The following is a 19,996-nucleotide window of genomic DNA, read 5'->3' on the forward strand; positions in this document are numbered from 1 at the left end:
AATAAACTACAACTTCACGTAAATACATTGTTACATCGTTACAGTTATTAGTAAATTTACAAAAGTGAAGCAAAATGGCTTTTTTTATGTTGACTGTCTATGAAAAAGAACTATCGCCGAAACGGAGAACTTGAGCATTGTCTTTAACTTTAATGATGAAAGTTCAATTCATTGTATTTCAAATGACGATGACATTAAACAATAATTGTCTCCCGCTAAGCCATGAGATAGAAGAAAATGTCTCCCTCGTATTAACCAATCAAAATCTGACATTTTAACGTTAAGTATAATAAAAACAAATATAGCATATACATAACTGTGTGCTATATTTTATTTTGAGAGGAGTTGCGGCTCATAAAAATAATCTCAAAATGTCATAATATATTGAATGCCAACAGTTTAAAATATTAAACCTTAAATCTTATATCAACCTCACATGCAAAACAAGAGTAAACAAGTTTAAGCAAGATTAAAAAAATCATCGCTTTAATTTTTCATCAAAACATTTCCCTTTTCCATTAAATTCAACATTCGGAAAGATCGACGTCCATATAAGACATTTGCCATCCGTTCAAAAATGTGATCATTAACAAATAAAAATAAGACATTTGAATTTTAACTCTTTTTATTAAAATTCGAGAAAAGAATCTTATGTATTGAATAAATCCATAAAAGGATAAGACTAGTATTGCTAATTTGCGTGAAATAAAATGAATTCTGTTCATTTACTGGCTCCCAGGGCACTGTCTAGGAGGTGGTGTGTATGTAGTTTTTGGTTCCGGAACACGGTATACATTCTCTTGATACTGAAAAAGACAAATTGTCCTGATAATGTGCAGAATAATATATTATAAAATAATAATGATAATTAAAAAAATGAACAAATACATACAAACATAAATCAATACACAATAAAATTAATATAAAGACATGGGATCAAATCCAATTATACATTATCTCGCCAATTAAAACAATTATTATAGCGGAATATTGAAATAAAATTCGCTATTAGCAGTTAGTTTTTGTTCAATTAGGTCAAAATAAGCTCAAAAACATCGATGATGAATTATTGGTTTGCAAGTCAATAATACAACTCATTTGAATCCGTATTCATGCGAACTTTAATTTAACCCTTAACTGGGGATGGGCTACGCATGGGCTAGGTATGTTTAGTTATTAAAAAGAAAAGAACGTCAACTTTGAAAAGTGAAACAAGACAGCCACCAGAAATATCCCTTTCGTTTAGAGATTCTGTACACAGAAATCATTCAAATACATTTAAAACGACGATTTACATATTTTATAAATGTATTACATAACATAAAATAAAACAGACTTAAAAATCGTTAGTATACGATTGCACGTACTTGCCTGTGTATTTATGTTTGCATCAGGTAATGATGAATTTGGTATACGGCAGTAAGACAGTAATTCAACAACAACAAATTAACACAAATGGCACATACAGTAGTATGTTGTTTTCAACAACAGACAAGGTTCTGCATCAATACTGCGCATAATGTTCTGTTGGTTGTGTGATTTATTGAAAAGCGTCGTTTATATAATTTCGATCAGCGGTATACTACTGTTGCCTTTTTTAAATAAAAGTTGGGAAATTTATCGTTTATGGTTAGCTCGGTTCTTTTGGTAATGGTTCGTTTGGAAAACCTTGTCGTACCACGGCGTGTAAAACAAATTGCTACAAAACCGTATCAATGACAACATGCAGTTACTGAAAACAACACTTTACACTTACATTTTTAGTATCATATCAACCCAACCATACCATATTTTACAAACTGTGGATTTCAAAAGATAGTAAGTCCTTTTTGCTTTTACCACACATTTACTTATTCCCAATATATTATCAAATTGATATCATCATACAAAAACAGTTTATACATACATGTGTGCTTTCTCGATGTGTGTGACTACTACATTTATGGTATACATTGGTCTTATTCAAAATGTCTTTGAATTTGTTCTTAACATCCTGGTTCTGCCAGTTCCAACTATACATCGTATCAACATTATGGTAAGGGTTTGAACCGATTTGATCATACAATGGCGAACTAAGACAGTTGCTTATTTCAGTTTTTGGATAGTAATAGATAAAGGCTAAACACATCTCTTCTGCAGTTGACAATCCTCCCTAAAAAGAAATTGTTAATATTTTTAATACAAATACTTGAAATAGTATTGATAAACGATTTATTTTCTAGAACCGTAACTCAACGAAAAACATATAACACTATGACCAAAAGAAAAACCCAACTGCAAAAGTTAGGCAAACAATAGACCACAGAAGTCTTCACATAAACCAGATTCAGTAACACAGTTCTCACTGAAACGGGATAGAGCTCAAGCTTTCTGGAAGGTTAAGATGTACCTTTGTTTGTTTTAAGTAATACCAGTTGATAAACAAACATGCCAACGAATGTTATTGTAAAAAACACTTCAAATTATAAAGTTAAACAAAGATATGAGATAAGAGTTTTGCGCTTGTATTGAAGTTATGAATGTCGCTAAATGTTGTAGATCTTTAAAAAATAAATATCAACAATTAATACTGGAGGATCAGATGTTCTTATCATCAATAGCTCATGCATAACTGTATATAATAAAATATTTATTTGCCCCTCCCCCCCCCCCCAGCAACATTGCAGTTAGGAAAAGAAATATGTTACCAATGTCGGTTTGGTTCTTCCTGTTGAATCATAATGGCAGTCAATGGTTAAACTATCGCCCTGAAATATTAAAAACAAGATCTATTATGTATCAATTAGACAATTATCTAAGTTGCCAGTGTGACACACTCAAAACAGATGCCAATTAATTGAAAACATATATTGCTACTACATGTTTTTACCAATAATGAGATTACATTATAACGCTACGCTGAATATGTGTCAAAAAATATGTAGCATCAACATTAGTTTTGAGTCTGTGCTGTTTTATGGAGCATGCATTGATTTGGAGGATGTAGAAATGTAACAGTCAATTCATTTATTAAAATCAACGGGACACAAATAAATATCTATATTTGTGTAGTGAGGAAACAATAAAATAAATCAAAATCAAACAATATATTGTCGGATGCTTTTTTTTTAAATTTCTTGTAATCATGGTAAAACTGATACAGTCTCATTTATACCTTTCCTTAAATGCTGCAATTACGTATCACACACTATCTTTCATTTATGTTTTGTCAGCAAAAACAAAAACAAAAACAAAACAGAAAGGACAAATAAACAGTAAAAGGCATGTATGTGTTCAATGATCCTGTTAATATCGCTTTAAACAATCTGTAACGTAAGACAGAACTATATCCTAATATCGTAAAATAGTTTAGTTTGTATATTTAACAAAGCATGTACCAATATATATATCTTGATTACTTACATATTTAATTTCTCTCTCCTTTGGAAAAACTCTCGTATCTTGGTAGTTAAAGTCATAAGATAGGTCCTGTGCCAAAGGTTCCAATTCTACGTCACCACGAATATGATGAGCAACAATACTCGAACCAAGTAAATGGGAATGAAGAATTGTTGCAAAAGCTTTCATACTGTTTTGTTGTGTCACCAAAGCCTAAAATGCAAGTATGTATATTTCCTCTTCCACAAAATTATTCAAGATGGTAAAACAGAAAATTGAATTAACTAGGTAATAGTTACGTGCTTGTCGTTTAATCAAAAAATTCATATAATACTTAACCAAGTAGTTGCTTTAACCACCAGGAATGAATTTCAAAATGATTAAAAATTATATGGATTACTGGATATATAAAATATGACCCATCCTAAGGGAGCGCCAGTTTGACTGCTCGAGATGAAAACATAAGCGGTCACATTTGAATGGGAATATCATTTTACCCATGTTGGTCTTCTGATATCTATCTGTACGCAAGATAACTTTTGCAATAACTATTTCACTGGTTCTTTGGTATAAATGTTAGGCTCAATTTCTGCTCAATTTTTCCCGTTGTCTGTCCAAATTTTGCTTTACGTCTTAAGGTTAACCCACTTGAAAAAGAAGTCTTTTTAATCGAGTTATTGTTTATTTCTTTCTCGTCTTGAATATATATTTTTTTCCACTTCATATTAAACAAACATACCAAAAATAGGAAATTCAAATGACATGACATTTCAGATTTTCTCGGCAGATACAACAATCATATTATTAAAATATTTTTATGTGAGAGTGGCGTATCACATTAAATTGAGGGTCCGTAGGTGACCTGTTGCAAGGCAAAATTGCTGTCCCTATCCAATTTACCCTCATTTTCCAGTGGTAGTCTAAATTTCCCCGACCTTCTTCCTGGATGGCCTACATTACAGAACCTACCTATTGTATTTATTGTTAATTTGTTCTCGTCCTGAATATGCATGAAATATTTGCCACTGGACGTTAAGCAACCAACAATCAATCAATCAATCAATCATTAAATTGATGTCAAATTTTCTATATTCCCTTTAGAAGTCACAATAGTTTTTTTGTAATTTTTTCTGATACCTTCACACAGTCATCAAATTTACTTTACTTGGATTCCATTTCATCAGTGTCACGATTGCCAGATTACAAATAGTTGGATTGTTATATATTAAATAAAAAGCAAAGTAGAAAATCCGGCAACAACGTTGATGATAAGGAAACAAAGTTTAATGACAAAAATGAATAAATTTGGTTCGGTCGAAATAATTTGCGTTGCGATAAGCACTACAAAGCAATGCTTCTAAAGAATTATTGGTACTTTCGTTGTCCGTACAATGAACAACGTAACTTCTTTAGTCGAATATCTATATGACTGCGTATAAATGTTTAAAGGCATCAGTACGCCTTTAGAAAATTTAAAAAATCCTTTAGGTTATGTAACGGAGAATTTATTATAGATTTACATGTTGTTAAAGGTGAGAAAATTGAAAGCAAAATTGTCCAACTATAGGGAATGTTTTACATTTTTGTATGGAGTCATCTGTCTCATGATTTTCTGATTTACTTTTAAGAAAAACTTTTACCTTTTGTAAACACTGTTGACTACATGAATGTCTTGATAAAAAGTCTTTCTCATGTGGAGGAACAAATTGAAGTTTATTAACAATAGCACCTGCTTGCAAAACTCCGGCGTCATGCTGACGTATTGTGTGCGTAGCAGTAATCCTTATACCGGAACTATCAATAATACCTGCATTTGTAAAACCAAAAGCAAAAAATACATAACGAGGCGATTCATCAATAGAAATCCTTTCAAATTAGTAATTTGATCTCTTAAGTCATGTTATGACTAAGATAAGTATATATATTATGTTACTTGACCCTTCAATAAAAATGTTTGTAATATTAAAAGCTCCAGTTCTGTTCTAGTTTTCTGGAGCTGTTTCAATGTTTCTTCTTCTGGCAATTGATTAACACTGAAGACCTTTCAGATTCGAAATGGCAAAAGACATCTAATTATGTCAGCACAAGGATAGTATTAGGCTGTAGTAAAAACTCAAAATAACGGCTTCTTTTAAGTAGTTACAGGTATATTTTATTACACTATATGCTTAATGAATAGTCTGATGACTTACCCGACTTCAGTGTTGGATTATTAAAGTGAGTTTCCATTATAAGATACTGTGGGTCACCGGGTGTCATGAAAGAGTATCCAGCGTTCGATGGGAAATCAAATGCCTACGTAAATATATCAAAATTAAACTTTAAACAAATAAAAATTAAACCAAAAACAAATAAGATGATGTATCATCTCTGACTAAAAATTTTGAAATATGAAATCTATGAATCAAAAGCATTGTATAGTAAGCTTTTCGTAGATTTTATAGTCACAAATTCGGTTTACATAACGGTGCGAAACAGACTTACATGTGTGTGAGCAAGTATGTGATACAATCATGCCAAAATTTACATCTACAAAGTAAATAACACATTTAAGTAATCACCATTTAAATGAAATGATTAACAACTGGTTCGGTTTGTTTAGTTTAAAATCGATTAAACCATTATTATATTTCCGCCAAATGTTGATACTGTCTTTATTTGGCACAAACACTTCGAAGAAATGACGTGACACCATATGAAATTTTGAGCTGCACAGTTGTGGCATCACATTGTATTTGCTTTAAATGTTTCATTTTAAAAATGTTCAATACTTTACTCTAATTTAAATCTTCCCAAAATGTATGGTGAAATGAAAATAAAGTTTTATAAATTTGGTGCCTCCGAAAAGCGCGGATTAAGCATGGATTTACTAGGACCTTAAAGGGAAAGTTCGCCAAAAAAAAAAAAAAAAACAAGAAATGATTGTAACAGGATGCTGTTACGAAGTCTCCCAAACGAAGCTCCCATAATTCGTAATTCCCAGGGTCGCCTGACATTGGGCAAAGTCCAGTGAAAATTGGTTTGGTCCAGTAAAGTTATATGCATTAGTGATGCCTGGGGACTAACCCTGTATATCATTCAAATCATCTTGGCATGACAAACCAGAATATATATGGTTTAGGGGTGGGGATCTCGACCATTTACAAGATATTAGAACTTTCTCAAATGGCAAGGGGTGGGGGTGACTCCTGGGGACAAACCCTGTATTTCATTTCATGTGCTTTATCATGACAAACCAGAATATTTATGGTTTAGGGGTGGGGATCTCGACCATTTACAAGATATTAGAACTTTCTCAAATGGCAGGGGGTCGGGATGACCCCTGGGGACTAACCCTGTATATCATTCAAACCTTCTTAGCATGACAAACCAGAATATATATGGTTTAGGGGTGGGGATCTTGACCACTTACAAAATATTAGAACTTTCTTAAATGGCATGGGGTGGGGGTGACCCCTGGGGACTAACCCTGTATTTCATTTCATGTGCTTTATCATGACAAACCAGAATATATATGGTTTAGGGGTGGGGATCTCGACCATTTACAAGATATAAGAACTTTCTTAAATGGCATGGGGTGGGGGTGACCCCTGGGGGACTAACCCTGTATTTCATTTGATTTGCTTTATTATGACAAACCAGAATATATATGGTTTAGGGGTAGGGATCTCGACCATTTACAAGATATTAGAACTTTCTCAAATGGCAGGGGGTCGGGATGACCCCTGGGGACTAACCCTGTATATCATTCAAACCATCTTAGCATGACAAACCAGAATATATATGGTTTAGGGGTGGGGATCTTGACCACTTACAAGATATAAGAACTTTCTTAAATGGCATGGGGTGGGGGTGACCCCTGGGGGCTAACCCTGTAATTCATTCCATGTGCTTTATCATGACAAACCAGAATATATATGGTTTAGGGGTGGGGATCTCGACCATTTACAAGATATTAGAACTTTCTCAAATGGCAGGGGGTCGGGATGACCCCTGGGGACTAACCCTGTATTTCATTCATACCATCTTAACATGACAAACCAGAATATATATGGTTTAGGGGTGGGGATCTCGACCATTTACAAGATATTAGAACTTTCTCAAATGGCAGGGGGTCGGGATGACCCCTGGGGACTAACCCTGTATATCATTCAAACCATCTTAGCATGACAAACCAGAATATATATGATTTAGGGGTGGGGATCTCGACCATTTACACGATATTGGAACTTTCTTAAATGGCAGGGGGTGGGGATGACCCCTCGGGACTAACCCTGTATTTCATTTAATGGGTTTTATCATTTAGAACATTTTCAATTAAAAAGATTGTGTCTATCATAAATGGTTTTCAATTTATAATCATTTGAAAACTTTAAAAAATAAAATCCCATAGGGTTCTATAGTAAAACCCTCTTTTCTTTTTGCCCCTCAAAGTACCCCTTTATAAACCCCATTGCACAAACAAAACCCTGATTGCACCACTAGACATGTTAGTCTAACATATTGTGAAACCCTAAGTTAATCTGACAAGCGGTTTTGGAGAACGGGTGCGGACAAGTTCAAATTTAAAAGCGGCGGAAGAGGAAGAGGAAGAGGAAGAGGAAGAAGAATAATAATAATAATAAGAACTGAGCAAAAACAATAAGTCTTCCCAAACTTCGTTTGGGAGACTTAAAAATAAAATGATTTCGTGTTCCTTTTGTATAAATAAACATAAATTCAAAAATATTAACGTTTTATTCTGCTGGATAAATGAGCAAAATTGATTTTAAAAGCAATAACCATATGACATTAGAGGTCATCAACGGAGAATTTGAAAAGGTACGTTATAAATAATGCCAATACCGAAGCAATGACTACTGAGCTGATGATAGCAGTCCACCAGCCGCGCATCGTTATCGACCCAGTGCAAGAAAATGAAAATAAAACTTTATAATTTTTTTACGTCCGAAGCGCTTTTCTTGAGTAACAATCCAGCAGCGCCTGCATATGGATTATATATCTCCCAGTTGATACGATATTCCAGGGCTTGCGTGTACTGTCATGATTTCCTTGAAGAGGGTTGCTGCTCACAAGGTAGCTATTAAACCAAGAGTCCAAAGTGGTCAAGTTGAAATCATCCCTTCGAAAATTTTACGGACGCCATCAAGAGTTGGTTGAGCGTTACGGAATATCTGTTTCACAGATGACGACGGAAATTTTCCAATCGTAATAACCACAATCCCGCCCTAATTTTCCCCGAATGTGACCTACCGAATTAGCTTATATGAGCAACACGACGGGTGCCACATGTGGAGCAGGATCTGCTTACTCTTTCGGAGCAACCGAGATCACCCCCGGTTTTTGGTGGGGTTCGTGTTACTCAGTCTATAGTTTTCTATGTTGTGTTTTGTATACTGTTGTTAGTCTTTTGGTCTTTTTATTTTTTGCCATGGCGTTGTCACTTTTATTTTCGACTTGTGAGTTTGAATAATAGAAAAACAAAGGTTATGGGGGTATTCATCGATGACACAAAATTAGTACATGCACAACAAAAATGTTCCTTTGGTATCTTTTGCCTCTCTTCTTCACCAGGACCGCTAAAATTCAAAAGCCAAGGATGTATGAGCACCTGACTGCGTGAAGAGCTATATGACAATAAGAAAAGGAAACTAAACGAAAGGCCAAATCCATCTAAGGTCAATTTTTCCTGATCTTTCCTGATGGAGCTGAAACTTTAGTATCTTAATCATTTCTGTAAGAAGTAATTTCTAATTATTTATTTTTTTGTATTATTTGATAGATAGTGTCAACTGAAAATCATAAATGAAGTATGAGCCTCCGTCTGATGTTTACCTTAACTCAAGATAAATAGATCAGATATAGTCTAATGCAGAATTAACAAAAATAACTTACAAGCACACTGTTTTCTAATTTAAGATGTCTGCATAGTTCTCAACATTAACATTTAACTAGAAATACTTATCAAGAATTGTTGATAAGAGTTAATACCTTGCGAATATTTTTTTCATTATTTTAACCGGTTAGTGGAAAAAACGAATGTTATGTCGTATTCTAAAATTGTTATAAAATTCATCAGTAAGTTTACTCACTACACCACCAACAGCCCAGGCAATCACCACGTCACTACAGTCTAGATGTCTAGGTCGATGTCCATAGCAATCAAATACCTTTCCATTATCGGCATCTGTAGCGGTTGGACAGTTATATACCAAAATATGATGAACGTAGTCTTCATTACCTGGTGATATTATTGGTTCATACTGAAATTATCAAGTGAATTAACAATAGGATAATTTCAAAGCAGGCACTCAGGTACAATGTAACTCCTTCAAAATATACAAATTGAGCGATGGATGTCAAACACATTATATGGTAAAGCATGCTCACTTAAAGCATGATACAAAATTTCAGGAACCACTGAATTTTAGTTCTTGAAAAAATTGCGACGAAAATTTCATGTTAATTTCATACATGTCCTTATGTGTAAAGATGTTTTTAGTATTCAGTTAATAGGAAGTAGATGACCGATGGATGTGTAAATACATAACACTGTATAGCATGCTCACATAAAGATTGTTAACAAATTTCTGGAAGCTGTGATTTGAAGTTCCTGATAAAAATGCGACAATAATTTCATGGAACGGATGGACAGACATAGATAAAGCAGTACACTGCCCTCATTCGGAGCGGGGATATAACTACACATTCGCCCTACCTTAACTTTAATCAAAAAGTTCTTGATAAACTGAAGTTAATTGACAGCAGTATTCACGTAAGAATTTCGACAAGAAACAAATCAAAGTACCTACCCTGATCATATGATACTTCTGTGGTTTGTGCGGGACTTTAAAAACTGTACATTGATAAGTCGTTTCCTTTGCTGGTACATGGAACTACAATATTCAAGAGGAACTCAATTTCAATTCACCTCATAATATGGGTACTTCATTTATTCAGACAAAGGAAATTACATCCGTGGTCGGTATTGCTATCAATGGGCTTGCCAGTCCCCGAAGACCCTAATGTTCTTCCGCCAATTTGTGTTTCAACACTGTAATATTTTTTCTTGTTTTTAATCCAAATAATGGCAGATTCTTTTTAAAAAGTGATAATATTGTAGTTTTCAATAAATAATCATAGACTTCAGCAAGCAGTTAAGACATAAACTATCAAATATTCGAATAATGAGCGTTTTAATCTACATGCCCAAAATCATTGTTATTCGAAGTCTGTTACCAATTCATCTAAAATTGATACTATCAGATTATTACATGGCATTTTTCATATCGCATGTATTATCAGCCTTAGGTTCAATATCAGTCCAAGAGCCGCATGGCTCGAGGGCTGATATTGACCGAGGGCTGATAATACATGCGATATGAAAAAAGACATGTTATGATGTTTTTATCATATGCTTCAACAATTGAGAAAAATAACAGTTTAATATATTGATCCTTTTAAGTAGTTATCAAGTAGAAGTTCAAAAAGTTAAAAGTTTACGAACGACAGACTCCAAATATTATACATAAGATATGAAATCTTTCTATCATATGGCTCAACAGAGGAGAAAAACAACAGTTTAATATATTTTTATATATTTGCTAAATTATGCGGGAAAGTTGATTGTAACATTGCCAGTTATATGTGCCCCATAAAGAATTGTCTTGTCCTTGTAATTTTCATGAATTATTTCCGGTAATTCAGTAGTTTTCTTGATATTATTTGACTCATAGTTAGTAATGTCTTTCAAAACTAGGCCTAATTCAGCTTCTTGTGAAGCTGATAATAATTGTTCATCATCATCAGATGGCATGTCATCAATATTATTATTTTAATCGGTTTCTTTTGTCTGTTCAAGATGTTTTGCGATACCACCACTACCAACATTTGATAAAATATGAGACATTTCTTGTTGCTGATTCAAGGATGCACTACAATATTCATTAATAGATTGAACATTTTTGTGGCCGGTAACTTGCATAATTTGAGAAAAAGGGATTTTTCCATGTGCGAGAGCGGTGACTGTAGTTTTCCTCGCACTATGATTAGTTTTACGCCCTTGGACGCCTGCCTCTTCACACATATTTGTCACAAAATCAGAAAGTGTGTTTTTCCCCATGGCCTGCTTCCGATACCATATCCCATCTTTGACATCTCGGTTAATCCCTAAATAAAAAGGACCATCAGCTTCCAACATGTCTTCCGGTCTTCTCTTGGCATACTCTAGGTAGGTAGCAACAGGACATCTAGGATTTCCTAAAAAAACAATAATAACATTAAACTTACATTAGTATTGCAAATTAAAGGTTTTATACATAATAGTACATATTTTATTTATTTATCTGTTGTTTAATTAGGATTTTTATTTCACCGCCTTTTTGAATTTTTTCCTGAAAACAATAAACACAAAAAGCATGATGTCAAGTTTGTTGGTTTTTGTGATTGATATATGTTTTTTTCTTTGTTTTGAATTATTTTGTTGATTTATTTACCAAGATTTGTTTGCATTTTGTTAATTTATTTTTAATGTAAGTCGATGTGGAAGGGATTCAGGCGTGAAAAGTTATCGACCTTTTCCAGTAAGCGTGATATGTGAATATCAGACAAAATAAGCGTGAAAATGTGAACATACCCTCTCATGGTTTTTGAATTTCAGCAAATTTTAAACGTGATATGTGAGTCTCAGTGAAAAATTTTCACAAGTGAAAACTCTAAAATATAAGCATGATCGTGTGAAAGATACACCATATAAATACCTTTATCTTCAAACATTTTGGCCTGGAATGGTCTTGCATCTTTTGTAGCACCAGTCCGTGTCTTGGTCTGTCTTTCTGTATGTTCTAAATACTTGTCACCGCTGGATGTCACCTTCCTTTCAATATCGCCCCAACGTAATGCAGTGTGCTCTTCCCGGGAGCGTAGTCCAAAGTGTAAGGAGTTGTTAAGCCATACAGTGTGAATGAGTGCACCTGGATTACCTGGAATATAGTTAAATATGGTAAATACAAACATTGTGTTTACTTTATTTTTTCAAATACATATTTATTTTTGTATTCATTATGAAATTTATGTTTGGTAGTGCCACTAGTTAGTAGTTTCATAATTTGATAACCAGAACCATTTTACATAGTTATAAGAAGATGTGGTATGAGTGCCAATGAGACAACTCTCCATCCAAGTCAAAATTTATAAAAGTAAACCAATATAGGTCAAAGTACGGTCTTCAACACGGATCCTTGGCTCACACCGAACAACAAGCTATAAAGGGCCCCAAAAATTACTAGTGTAAAACCATTCAAACGGGAAAACCAACGGTCTAATCTATATAAAAAAACGAGAAACGAGAAACACTTATGAACCACATCAACAAACGACAACTACTGAACATCAGATTTCTGACTTAGGACAGATGCAAACAATTGCAGCGGGTTTAAACGTTTTAATGGTACCAAACCTTCACCCTTATCTGAAACAATAGTGTAACATGACAACATAGAATGGCACACTATAAAATATTAATCGAAATGGCTTAACTCAATCAAAAGACATATTAACACCAGTGATCATACACTGAACACATAAATTTGATCTATAATACAATGTAAATACAAAATAAATAAACTAAGGGAAGAATAATTTAAGTAACATGTTATACCGCTGTTAAACAATTTAAGAAAAACAATATGCATGCTTTAACAAAATATCAGCCATTTGCAATTACTTTAAACACAGGTAAATGAAAATAATTTTGTTGTTAGGTATACGTGTACAGTTGAAATGGAGAAAGGAAATATTTTTACAAAATAATTTTGATGTTCATAGTACAAAGAGTGAACATTTAAAGTAATACCAAACACTTATCAAAGCTGGTATATAGACCAGATACAACCCTGAATAAGTAAACATTAAATAACAATAAAGCATTACAATTAGTATCAACAGGTCAAATAAACAAGAAAGTACGATTTGAGAGTACTCGCAGTTACTGACAGCTAGTTAAAAGCCAAAAACAATTAATAATAAAAAAATCATGCATCAGAGACTAAAATCAACTAAAACACATCCCAGGGATTTAAATTTTAACGTCATGGACAGTCAAAGAAGACATGACCAGTGCAATGCCAAAAATAAATGTATCGACAGGCAGTAGGGTAGTTAGGAGTTTACTTCTTTATAGATCAAAATGAACGTGGGTGTGTCTTTATACATCCCGCTTGAAAAGAATACAAATTTAGTTATGTTTTAATTTGCAGATGACAAAATCGATATTAGTGCCAATGTAAACTATATTCAAAGATCTAATTACAACATTGGTAAGATAATCTTTACTAATAAGTTTGTTTAAAGGTTCGACGAGTTTACACGGATCACATAGTGATTTCCGCGATTACATGTCTACATTCATTTCGAAAGTACAATAATTATCAATAATACATAATTTAAAGTATTCACCTCTACCAAGCTGGCCTTTTCCATACAATATGCTGATTTCTTCGGTGGTGACAGGTTCTGATCTTCTTTTTTTTGTTGCTCCTAACCCCATTGTCTTAAGTTCCTTCATCTTCGCCGAGAGAACATCTCTAGAATGATTGAATTCTTTGTCTTTTATAATGCTAATGTTCAATTTATCAGTCAGGTATCTTGAGATGCTACTCTGGAACGCCTTCACTGTTCCTGGTTCATATGGGGTACCATCTGATTTTGTCACCTTCATGAAGAAACGTGCAAGAAGTTTGTCCAGTTCAAACACGGGGATTTCCTCAAGGTTTCTATGTTCATCGTTTTCTGTTAGCCAATTTGTAAAAATATTACAGTCACCTGTAGTCTTCCGTTTGGTGTTTTTGTTTTCATAGCCTCTACAAATTCTAGTGTCTCGTCCACCTCAACTTCATTTGGCAGACTGTCGTCTGTACTGTTCAGTTCTGCGATTATTGAAAACAATAACCGGATATTGCCGAGTGTTAACGGAGAGGTATGTGATAACATTGACGGAAAGGCATGTGATAATTTCCGAAGCATGTGATAAACTTTTCATATCAGCCCGCTAAGCACCAATTCGAAAAAATATGGAATTAACGTAAATTTAATGCTATTACCATACGGTAAAAATCATATGTTATTTAGTCTAAGTATATGAAAAGATGACTTATGATCATCATGTACCGTCGTATTACGGACGGTCCATGATTATCATTGCCATCAAAAGGTACCTTGTAAAATTTTAATTTCTCATCATAACTGCTTCAATGTTAGTCTTAAAAATTGCACATACCATCTTGGGATTTATTTTCTTTAGTATTATCAGTTGAATTGTCATATTCAAACGTCAATGACGATTACAAAAGGAAAATAAATAGACGTCCTGTTCAAAACCCGAAATAAACATTATAAAACACTTTGCTATATACTCTATTATGAATTATATTGAGTTATTTGAAAGATATTCAGTAAACTGAAACAGTTAATAGTATATTTCATTCATAAAATGAAGAAAAAATTTAAAAACAATGAGCCAACCGCAGTGCATGATCGTATCCGTTGGGTATCACACAAAATGATAAGGTTGGTTGAACGGTGTGTTAGTACATATGAGTGATATGTATAAAGTTTAAGACCGATGTGTTTATTATCGTATTTTTAATTAAGGACTGTTTCTTACATTATGATGAAGCATATCAAACTGTTCTGCATCAGAGGGTGGAACATATTCATTTGCTTTTACCGATGACAGCAACATCAAACTTTTGGCCCCTCGTCTTTCTGCACCATGCCATGATAGGGAACTAAACGATGCAGGATCATCAGGATGGTAAGAGTAGATTACTTTGACAGTACTTTCCTGAAATATAGGATGTATGATCATGTTTTTACATCTAAAAATTGCTTACGGTTCTCACAGTCGTTATCGCTTAAATTTTGATAGAAATGCAACGTTTGGCGATTAATATTTACTTCTTTTGAAAGAACTATGCTCTTAAACGATTTGTCAAGTGCAATTCCCTTTTGTTCCGTTTAATCGGAATGTGTAGCTTTTTATCAATGATACCGTGAGCTTTTGGAAAGAAATAAAAATGTGGATTAAAAGGGATGCATATGGTATACGTCAATGAGACAGCAATCAGGCGACATAAAATAACGAAAAAAAAATATTATACCTTTGTAGTCTTAAGAAAGAAAAAGTGAAATTATATATATTGTTAACATACACTATCACAATATATCATTTTACAAGTCCGTGGCGCGCGGACGTAGTCAAGGAGACAGTATTATTTTTTTCAGGGGTTAACAGGATACACGTAATAGTTTTTAGTTGCAACTTCAAGGTTATTATGCAAGAAAATTTAATAAACAATGATTTTATATATGTTTTTTATTTCAGTGGTTTTCACTTTACATAGGGCCTTTTCTCTGATCTTATTTCAGTGTGCACAATTCTTATTCTACGTATTTCACCTTTATCAATATATGAAAAAACTGTTTGGTCGATTGCATATACCATTTTGTTTTAGGGGGGTTCAGATTCAATGTCGAGTTAATGTATATTATTTAGCGTTGTCTGCGAAAGACAAATCATTTCTCTGATAAAGTATCTAAATTCAAATCCAATATAAATAAAGTTAACATATTTATTTTATTGAACTGTGTAAATTGATCGGAATGCGAATGCTGACATACACCTAAAATTCTTTTTTAGTGTATCCCGTTTAACACATGACATTTGCGCGGGAACTTCTTCCATTGACATCGTAATATAATTGAATTTGGGGATTAATGTAATGTGAAGTAACAGTGATTGATTTTTGGATGTAATGTGAAATTATTTGTTTCTTCTATTATATAGTACATAATTTGACGTCAGGTTTGTACTCATTAAGACTCTAGTCAGTGGCGGATCCAAGGGGGACAGGATATTCCGGAGGTTGAAACCCCCCTTTTTTTATTGACATGTGACGATCAATGCATTTGAATGGGGATATTTAGTTGGAACTGACCCTTTATCCTGGGTATGGTTTCTCTTTTTAAAAATAGCTGTATCCGACGAAGATGTACAGCATATTACAACAAAAATTTTCCCAGAAAAAAGGGGGGGGGATCGGGTCTGTTCGCAACATGCTCGCCCTAGGTCCGTTCGCCCTGATTACATGCTCGCCCTAGGTTTGTTCGTCCTGATAGTCCGTTTGCCCTAGGAACGTTTGCCCTATTTTTATTTAGGATATATGTATATGTTACATTTATGGACGGGAAAAGGGGATACTATATCAATTTGTGCATGAAGCAATTTAGGTACCGAATCATTTTACCACAACTTTGTGAAAGTTTTAACCGGTGTTCCCCATTTATACTGTACATGTATATAACCCGAATAATTCAGTCGTTATATTCCACTGCTCTACGATGGCTACATTAACGCGAGTGGGAGAGTCAATCACGGGGAGTGACTGAATTATTCGGGTTAACATGTATACTGAAAATATGATATAAAATTTAAGTTTTTTTTCAGGACTTCAGATCCTTCCATGTAGTACGGCATTTTTGTGAGAAGTGGATATTCATGAAGGACCTGTAGTACAAAGTATATCACTGGATTGAGCTCTTTGTCTAAGTGTATTATTTAAGTGCTTTGCTTTGAGCTCAGTTCATTGTTATGCAATTCATTCTTTGTGAAATAAAGATTTGACAAACAACTCTAATCTGCACAAGGAATTGTAGAAGTATCCATTCTATGTAAGTAGTAATGGGGAGAAACATATTAAAGCATTTTATTTACTTTTGAACCGAAGATGTTGTGTCCAGAAGCTAAATTAGAAAAAAACACACAAATTACCAAACAATACTGCTCGTGCTACTAGCAATATAATGAACATGAATATGATGCTAGGTGATTGTGTTACACTTTTTTAAACTTATGCACTGCCTACTGATAACACAGTCCTGAGTAGATGTAAATGTCATTCAGTATTGTAAAAAAAAAAGGACCTATCTGCCCTAATTGATTTCTAAAATCATATTTCATTGTTCAACATCTATCATTCATTTGTCAATTTGTCAAATTGTGTGAATTAACAGTAAATGTTAAAAATGTTAATAACAGCACTTTCATACCACAACAAAATTAGCTTAATACTGTACTGGCTTCACTAATATTTGTATTCATATAACAAAAAAATCTTGGAACAAGAATATTTTTGCAATACCTTTTTCATTTTAAATTCTATAACTTTTTAGATAAATAGAACATATTCGGACAATTAAATATCTTCTAATCTGAGAAACAATTTTGACATTTAAACGAAATATTTTACTGATGGTACTGGGAAGATCCACCACAAAGAAACATAAATATAACCATACAAATAGTACATGCATGCATGTTCTACAATACTATCTCCAATATAAAAATCACATCATGAAGAAATGAACTTTGTGTTCCTCTCCTAGCTACAAATGTATCCAAAATCAAAGGTGTAGAACATATTTTATCATAATCATTTGGTAATCAATGCAATTAGTGTCTCCATGACAGTCTTGAACATTAAAACAAAGTTAAAACAAAGTATTAATAAACAATACTGCTAACGTTAAGTGTTTGGCTCAGTAAAGCTGTCATTGTGCACAGTTTAATATATATAGAACTCTATGTCAACATGAAACACTGTCAAACATTCATACATACTATCCACACTGATCCGTGTCCACACTTGTAGTAGTATAAAAATAAAGAGCTGCGCCAGGAGCGCATAATACGCCCGTCGCTTTTTCAACGAATACAGTTCCATAACTCCTTAATTTCATATGAGAAATTTATATATATATAAAAAACTAATTGTAGCTTAGTACTTAATGGATATATACCAGTCCCCAAAGTTTCATAAAAACTGCTCAAAGCATTTTTTTGAGTTGTTGTCCGAAATCTGGAAAATCCCCCCCCCCCCCCCCCCCCCCCTTCTTTTTTGAATAAAATCTCATAACTCGAAAACATAGGATCTAAAAATTATAAAAATAGAAAGGGACTTTAGGTCAATAGATATAAGCAATTCACCAAAGTTTCATGAAAATTGGTTAAAGTGTTTTTGAGTTATTGTCCGACATGTTGACGACGGACGGACGGATAACGGTATACCACAATACGTCCCGTAAACGGGCGTATAATTGCTACGCAGTATAACATTGGCAGCGTTGTGAGATATTCGGCTTATCTTCTAGTTGTTGGACAGATAAACGGAATTTGAATACAATTATAGAACAGTAGAAAATTTTCAAGATAATACCTGGTAGTATAATTCAGTCTAAGTAAAAAGAAAAAAGAGATAAAAACTAAATTAACATCTTAATACATTTTTGTAAACTCTACTATTAGTTCTTGATGGCTATGTCGTTCTGTAATGAGAGTCCTACGATGATCAGTTATTTGAGGCAAGACTCCTTAAAATAAGCAAAATTACGAGTTTGAAAATGATCTTTTTTAAATCCAATCTTTACATGGCCAAGATAATTTTGATGACATCTGATAAAGACCCAATTAAAGTAAATTATTTATTGCATATATTACCGTTATAAGATAGTCATTATCATCACACGTATCCAACTTTCTAATAAATTTTAAAACTGTTCCAAAATTATTCTCTTTGCCGAGTAACAAAAACCAGTCCTGACTAGCATCAATAATCGGTGCGTAGTGTCCTTCAGTGTGACAATCCTACAAATTAATGGAATTTCATTAAATTGATTAGACATAATGAACTTCTGAATATGTATGTAATTTGTTTTTTAATACTTGTTTTCAGCGTTCAACGCTCGTATTTGGAACTTTGAAAGATTTACACACAGCATCCTTGTCAAGGCAACATTTTGCTGTTCTGCGTTATTCTTGCCAAACCAAAAATTTCCAGAAAATATTCTCAAAAAATACTTACTGATGGCTTATAGCTCTTCAACTTCGTTTTTTATTTGGTCTTTTGGTTTTTTTTTTTATTCGAGCGTCATTAACGAGTCTTTTGTAGACGAAACGCTCGTCTGGCGTATACAATTTGAATCCTGGTATCTATGATTATTTTATTCATATCAAACATATAATACAAATTTACTTTAAAGAAATGCAGTCCCATGAAGTGTTGTTGTCAAATTGGTACTTTATATAATACAAATGTACATAATATTTGAAAACTGCATAATGTAAGAAGCCATGAGTTATACCCCTTTCTCGATCTCTCTTTTCAGATGATCAATGTTATAATTCTATCAAACAAAAACCTTAAAGTGTGTTGTTCCATTGCTGTCGATCCATCCGATAACAACATCAGAAGGAAACATTTTACCATTAGACGATAGCCCAAAACCAACATATCCTTTAGTCTTCACGTGTGTCTCGAAAATAACGTGTGTTGCGTTCGTTTTCCAAAACAACCAGTAGTTCCCTTGTACGTCTAACTTCCAGACGTTACCAAACTGCTCGGTAGGAGTTGGTTCCGTTGTTGTTGCCGGAAAACTATCCTCTGGACTAGGTTTTCCGAAACATTTCGCAACTAACAGAAACAATAGATAGGAAACTTTGACTGCCATCTCTTTGCAGAAAAAGTTAACTTCAAAAGATATCTAATGTATTTAAGGGGTTACG

General features: G+C 33.6%; 1 protein-coding gene across 1 annotated transcript; it reads right to left on the reverse strand.

Annotated features, from left to right (window-relative positions):
• Positions 1 to 661: 661 nt before the first annotated feature.
• On the reverse strand, positions 662 to 19,996 carry LOC127729749 (DBH-like monooxygenase protein 1 homolog). Its single transcript, XM_052237621.1, has 11 exons — positions 19,633 to 19,996; positions 18,932 to 19,078; positions 15,041 to 15,220; positions 10,191 to 10,274; positions 9,471 to 9,641; positions 5,571 to 5,673; positions 5,019 to 5,185; positions 3,403 to 3,591; positions 2,688 to 2,747; positions 1,907 to 2,152; positions 662 to 806 (listed from the first exon to the last, which is right to left on the reverse strand). Exons 1-11 carry the CDS (start codon positions 19,939 to 19,941, stop codon positions 726 to 728), a joined length of 1,737 nt encoding a protein of 578 aa, XP_052093581.1. The 5' UTR covers positions 19,942 to 19,996; the 3' UTR covers positions 662 to 725.

This window comes from Mytilus californianus, unplaced genomic scaffold, assembly GCF_021869535.1.
Source record: "Mytilus californianus isolate M0D057914Y unplaced genomic scaffold, xbMytCali1.0.p SCAF_2, whole genome shotgun sequence".
Classification (NCBI taxonomy): Eukaryota; Metazoa; Mollusca; class Bivalvia; order Mytilida; family Mytilidae; genus Mytilus; species Mytilus californianus.